The sequence below is a fragment of the Auxenochlorella protothecoides genome, assembly GCF_000733215.1.
Source record: "Auxenochlorella protothecoides strain 0710 unplaced genomic scaffold scaffold38, whole genome shotgun sequence".
In the NCBI taxonomy this organism is placed as follows: Eukaryota; Viridiplantae; Chlorophyta; class Trebouxiophyceae; order Chlorellales; family Chlorellaceae; genus Auxenochlorella; species Auxenochlorella protothecoides.
In genome coordinates this window covers 282186-288070 of record NW_011934253.1, presented here as the reverse complement: position 1 = coordinate 288070, position 5885 = coordinate 282186, and the positions used below count along the sequence as shown (strand labels likewise).

The following is a 5885-nucleotide window of genomic DNA, read 5'->3' as shown; positions in this document are numbered from 1 at the left end:
ATTATGTAAGCCCTTTCATGGAGCAATCCCAACATCACGTCACCGAAAGCCCCTGTAGGTATAAGTGCCCTCGGGTTCCTCAGCATCGATTATCGGCGTATCTAGAAGAGGAAAATTTTCGTGTATATATACAGAGTCACTTTGGAAAGTCGTATCGATCCCTGTTTACTTCCTATCGTTGCCGCAAGCTCACTTCAGTTTTCACTGACATATATCCGTGCGAATCATTGGGCCGACTAAGCCCCTTGTGATAGGTGAGGGATGATGTCATGTATAGTGGGTGGCGCGGTATTGACAGCGTAGTGGGATTTAAAGGGAGGAGTGCTTCACCTGTAACCGAGGAGGACGTCGGGAGTGTTGCCGCTTTGTTCGGGGATCCCGACAGGTCCCGTCGCTCACTCGAACCCCCTCGATTGTTCCCCCACAGCCTTCATCCTGGCTTGTCTGACCGGCGGCCTTCTCCTGGGCTCAACCCTTCCCCCCGTCGCCCCCCACCGTCGTCCGGCACCCATTTCCAAGCCCACCACCGCGTCCGCACCCGCCATGACTGCCGCACCTCGTGCAGTTTCCAAGATCGTGCGCGGCACCAAGCAGATGGAAGGCGCAGGTGCGCGGAAGCATCAGGATTCTCTGCTTGAAGTGGGGGGGGGGAGGGGGGTTCTGAGCGAAGCCCTGGTGGCTGGCTGATGAGTATGGATGCCGAGGCAAACCTGTGCACTCAGCCAAGGTTGTACCACACTCCCTTGAGCAGTGCTTGCTCCCTGCGCTCCAGCATTCCCCACGAATCACATCCCACTTCCACCCGCCCCACTTCACCCTATCATCCCGCTCCTCGAGCAGGCGTGCGCATCTGCCGCACCATCGGCACGGGCCACCTCCGCAACCTGGACCCCTTCCTCATGCTGGATGAGCTGAAGATGCCGGCGCATGAGGCAAGCGCCGGGTTCCCGGACCACCCCCACCGTGGCTTTGAGACCTGCTCCATCATGCTGTCTGGGAAGATGGAGCACCGCGATTCCTATGGAAACCACGGCGTCATCGGCCCTGGGGGGGTGCAGTGGATGACCGCCGGGCGTGGCATCGTGCACTCCGAGATGCCAAAGGTCACCGAGGGCATGCTGCACGGGTGAGCCTGGGGGGAAGGGGGTGGGTTGGGAACTGCTGAGCAGCTGGGGCCCTATGCTCCAAACAACAGGGAGGAAGAGTTGGTGTGCAGAGTGTCGCATCGTGCATTCCGAAACGCCCTGCAACTAGCTACTCCTCATACAATTCGGCGGCATGGTTGACTAACGGCATGCGTTGCACTGAGAATGACCGGACCCCCCACTTCCCCACCCCAACACCACTTCGACAGGTTCCAGCTCTGGATCAACCTCCCCGCCAAGGACAAGATGGTGAAGCCGCGGTACCAGGACGTGCAGGCCGACGCCATCCCGGCCGTGGAGGGACCCGGGCACAGCGTGCGTGTCATGGCAGGCAGCGTGGGCGCCACCGCGGGGCCCCTGACCCTGCGCAACCCGGGCCTGTTGCTGGATGTGCGGCTGGAGCCCGGGGCGGAGTGGAGCACGGAGGTCACCCCGGACTGGAACGGCTTCTCCTACGTCTACGAGGGCGCCGGCAGGATCGGGGGCAGCCCAGCGGCCGTGGAGAATCTGCAGGTGTTTGGCAACGAGGGCAGCACGGTGATTGCGCGGGCGGCTGAGGACAGGCCACTCAAGTTCCTGCTGGCCTTTGGCAAGCCCATCGGTGAGAAGGTGATCCAGTACGGGCCGTTTGTGATGAATCACGAGCTGGAGATCCAGCAGGCCTTTGCCGACTACCACTCGGGCAGGCTGCAAAACCCCAACGACGATGTGTGGGCCGCTGAGCAGTGACTGGCGGCAGAGTGGCATGCTGAATCTCCCAGCTCGATCCCTTCTTCCAATGTACACAAATCTGCCTTTACCCCTGGCTTATGCCTTGAAATCTTCCCATGATCATAGCCATGCCACACGCCTGAATGTGTTCAAGTTGACCCAATGTATCTTTCTTGTTGTAAATGCCATGGTGGAGATTACCAACGCGTGGAGAACCAGCATCATCCCTCACAATTCTCAAGGCACTACCCTGGGGCCCCCGCTTGGGACACGAATCGGGCGCCAGGTCCGGGGGATCAATGCTCCAGAAGACCAGTAGAAGGCAGGTACAATACCCAACATCTCCAGGTTACTATCGAATATATTTCGTGGTCCCGACACCCCGCTGGACCGATTAGAGAGCACCTCGACCTGCTCGCCGTTCCCTTCCATCGAGTCACGCTCACTTTCGCAGGCAGGACGGTGCCTGACAGCATCAGCCTATGGCAATGCATCCCTGATCCTTCAAAAGCGCAGCATTTAATATCACGGGCAGGTGCATTCGAACCAAGAGGTGTCGTGCACGGCCCCAGCGATGGCATCCTCTGACAAGCGCAAGGCGGAGGAGGGGTTGGCAGAGCCCTCCGAGACTGCCAAGCGTCCTCGTGTGGACGAGACTGAAGCCGATGCACCCGCCAAGCTGTCCTTGAAGCTGGAGATCCTGGAGCGGGCTAAGAGGACCCTGCAGCAGAAGAAGGAGTTTCTGGCTGCAGCCAAGAAGGCACAGGCCGCTGCCGCCGCCGCGGCGAGCACCCCAGCGCCGCGCCAAGAGCAAGCACCTGCAGTTGCGGAGCCAGGAGCTGGCAGGAGCCAGAAGCCGGCTGTGGGTACCGCGGAGGAGGAGGCGCCCGCCGATGAGGGCGCCTTCTTTGACCCCGAGATCGGGCACCGTGGCGGTCGGCGCATGGACCAGCGTCGCCGGGGCGGACTCCAGTTTGTCGAGGAGGGCAAGTTTCAGAAACAGGCCGAGATCTCCAGGCTCCGGGTATGCGGTTGGGTTGTGTGACGTATGGGTCCTCCTGGGTGGGTGGGGAAGTGTTGGAGAGGGTACTATGTTTTGTCTTGTGCATACCGGGTGGCTTACATGCTGCAGAGTGTCTCGGGGCCGTGCCTGCCTGGCTGAGCCGGCATGGCGGGGTCCTGCAAGGGTCCCTTGACGCGATCCACCCCCTGACACTCTGGGCACTCCTCGGCATCATAGCCTGGACCGTGCGAGCGCTTCTCTTCCCAGGATCGCACATCACAAACATCCACAAAACACGATCACCTCATTGCAGAGGGAGTATGGCGAGGGAGCAGCGCGCCAGCTGGCAGCACGCAAGGCCGCCGAGGCGGCGGCCGCGGCGGCCGACCCTTCAGACCCGAACCTGGTCCCTCTGGGCGAGCGCCCCCCCCGGGAGGCCTCGCCCGCCCCGGCTCCGGTGCCCGCTGTGGAGTGGTGGGACGCGCGGCTGCTGACGGACAAGACCAGCTACGGCGCGGCCGCAGAGGGCGAGCCGTCCATCCGCGAGGAGCGGATCACGCACCTGATCGAGCACCCGGTGCTGATCGACCCGCCCGGCGAGGCCCCATTGCCGCCGCCCCAGCCCCTCATGCTCACCAAGAAGGTCCGTTTGCGTCTGTGGAAGTGGGGGTTCAGGGGTATGAGGAGGGTTGGGAGTCAGTGGCAGTCTGGGGATCTGGACCCAATGCCTCACCCAATTGCATCAGCAACGGTTGGGCGTGAGCATGTCAACAGGTCTGGATGTTGAGCGGTTGCATATCGTTTGGCGCCTCAGCGCCACACTTCTTGCCAAGGCTCGCCATTTTCAAGATCCTGAGGCCACAGACCCCGTCCTCCTGGGCCCCCCAAACAAACCGTCGCCTGCGCAGGAGAAGAAGAAGATGCGGACGCAGAACCGGCAGGCGCGCGAGAAGGAGAAGCAGGAGCTGATCCGTCAGGGCCTGCTGGAGCCGCCGCCGCCCAAGGTGAAGATCAGCAACCTGTCGCGCGTGCTGGGGGAGGAGGCGGCGGCCGACCCCACCGCCATCGAGACGGAGGTGCGACGCCAGATGGGCGAGCGCGCCGCCGCGCACGAGGACCGCAACCTGGCGCGGAAGCTGACGCCGGCCGAGGCGCGGGAGAAGAAGCTGCGCAAGCTGCTGGGAGACCCGGAGGCCGACCCCACCACCTCCGTCTCGCTTTACAAGGTGGGCAGCCTGGCCCGGCCCCAGCTGAAGTTCAAGGTCAGCCTGAACGCGCAGGAGAACCACATGACGGGCGTGGGTCTGGCTGTGGAGGGCGAGTTCACGCTGGTGGTCGTGGAGGGGCCGCCCAAGGCGCAGCGAAGGTATGTGAATGATTCGGTATGAGTGGAGGATGGTGGAGGGGGCGGCAGCGTGGTATTCTTGGGGTGTGGCTGGGTGCCAGGGAGGGGGGAGGGGGAGCAGTCCAGAGGTTGGATGGATGAGTCTCGTCTTGCGATGAGGCCCTGCGACTGCAGGACAGTTCCCTTTCCTTTCTTCTCCCTTCTCCAAACACGCTATAACCTGTGCCGCAGGTATGAGAAGCTGATGCTGCGCCGAATACAGTGGAACGCAGAGGAGGAGGACGAGCAGGAGGGCATGGAGGAGGCGGAGGCGCCAAAGGCCCCAAACTACTGCCGGCTCGTGTGGCAGGTGTGGGGGATGAGTGCTGAGGCTTTGTTGTTGCAATGCCAAAGCATGGACAGGCACGCTTGGCAAGGAGGGAGGAGGTGTCAACATCGCACTCGCACCGGCTCTGCCACTGTTTCTGGCCATCATTCGCACAACAGACTCCCCCAAACACCCTCATGTTGACGGTCATGTTGTGCCCCCTAATGGACCCTGCACTCATCCCACCCACAGGGCACCGTGCTGAAGCCGTCCTTTCGGAAGTTCAGGGTTGAGACGCTGCGGAATGCTGCTGCAGCAAAGGCCTTCCTGGGGCAGTACAACCTCTCACACTACTGGGACCTGGCTGAGGCATCCGTGCCAGAGTAGCTGGCAAGTGTTGTGGGCAACTGTAAACCACTCGAGGCAGCTTCCCAGTTCAGTGGGCACGGCCATGACGAGAACATGTAAAGATCTGCAACTGCGTGCGAGGATTCAATACCCTTATTGTTCTCAAGGAAATCAGTGGGGGCCACCAATCTTGCCTGTCTCCCGTTTGTGTCAACAACCACGACCTGGGCTGGAGCATATTCTGACCTTGTCCTGCCCAATTCACGACTCTACCAAAGCCCCTCTCCTAAATTGCACGCCTCTCGATTACAGCGAGAGTGGAAAGGCCTTGTCGCGTGACTATCAGGTAGAAGGAGTACTTCAGCCTGCTCCATCCCCGTCACAGTTGCCTCCAGGCTCAGAACCTGGTGTGGTAGTCTCCTGACTTGCACAGCTTGCGCACCCACTTGTCCACCTTGTAGCTCGACTTCTCCCACACCTTGAGGTACTGCACCCGCACGCCGCTGGCAGAGTGCATCGGGATCTGCATGGGGATAGGGGAAGGGATGTTATTGTGGGGAGTGGGTGCCAAGCAAGAATTCAGGGCTAGACATACCCCGTCACCCCTCCCCCCACCCCCCGCGGTCCAGTAGACTCACTCCCCACCAGTGCTGCCCCATCCCATTCTCTGTACAAAACCCCATCGCCCACCCACCCACCTGGAATGACATGCCCATGGGCGGCCGGCTCCACGCCTTCTTCTCGCGCGTCGTGGCGATCTGCTCGACGCTTGCGCTCAGCGACTGCTCTGCATCCCCCGCAAAACGCTTGATCTTCCAAACCAGCGAGCCGCGTTTGGGGTCGTACTTTGCCTTGCCTGCAATTCCAAGAGCAGGGCACAGTACGTGGGTGCAGAGTGAGGTGCAGCCAACAACCTAGCTGAATTCTGCACAAGCCATGGAGGAAAGGAGGGAGCCGGCCGAGAGGAGCCCCTGCCAGCCAACCAGACCGTGCGCGTGGGACCCCCCTCCCTCCCCCCCCATAGAC

The 5885-nt window shown here is 61.5% G+C and overlaps 3 protein-coding genes across 3 annotated transcripts in view; 2 read left to right on the top strand and 1 right to left on the bottom strand.

Annotated features, from left to right (window-relative positions):
* Positions 1-543: 543 nt before the first annotated feature.
* F751_3675 (Pirin-like protein) lies at positions 544-1874 on the top strand (the record flags this gene model as incomplete). Its single annotated transcript, XM_011400631.1, has 3 exons — positions 544-607; positions 841-1126; positions 1355-1874. The coding sequence occupies 3 exons, from the start codon at positions 544-546 to the stop codon at positions 1872-1874; spliced, it is 870 nt and encodes a 289-aa protein (XP_011398933.1).
* A 556-nt stretch (positions 1875-2430) lies between these two features.
* Positions 2431-4898, top strand: F751_3674 (U4/U6 small nuclear ribonucleoprotein Prp3; the record flags this gene model as incomplete). Its single annotated transcript, XM_011400630.1, has 4 exons — positions 2431-2880; positions 3281-3502; positions 3768-4241; positions 4764-4898. 4 exons carry the CDS (start codon positions 2431-2433, stop codon positions 4896-4898), a joined length of 1281 nt encoding a protein of 426 aa, XP_011398932.1.
* Positions 4899-5256: 358 nt separating this feature from the next.
* The window catches only part of F751_3673 (AP-2 complex subunit mu), a gene marked incomplete at both ends in the record, with an annotated part of 3536 nt that continues 2907 nt past the window's right edge, over positions 5257-5885 (bottom strand). The window contains 2 exons of the mRNA XM_011400629.1: positions 5257-5382; positions 5558-5715. Of these exons, the coding sequence (XP_011398931.1) occupies positions 5257-5382; positions 5558-5715 (284 nt within the window). The remainder of the gene's footprint in view (positions 5383-5557; positions 5716-5885) is intronic.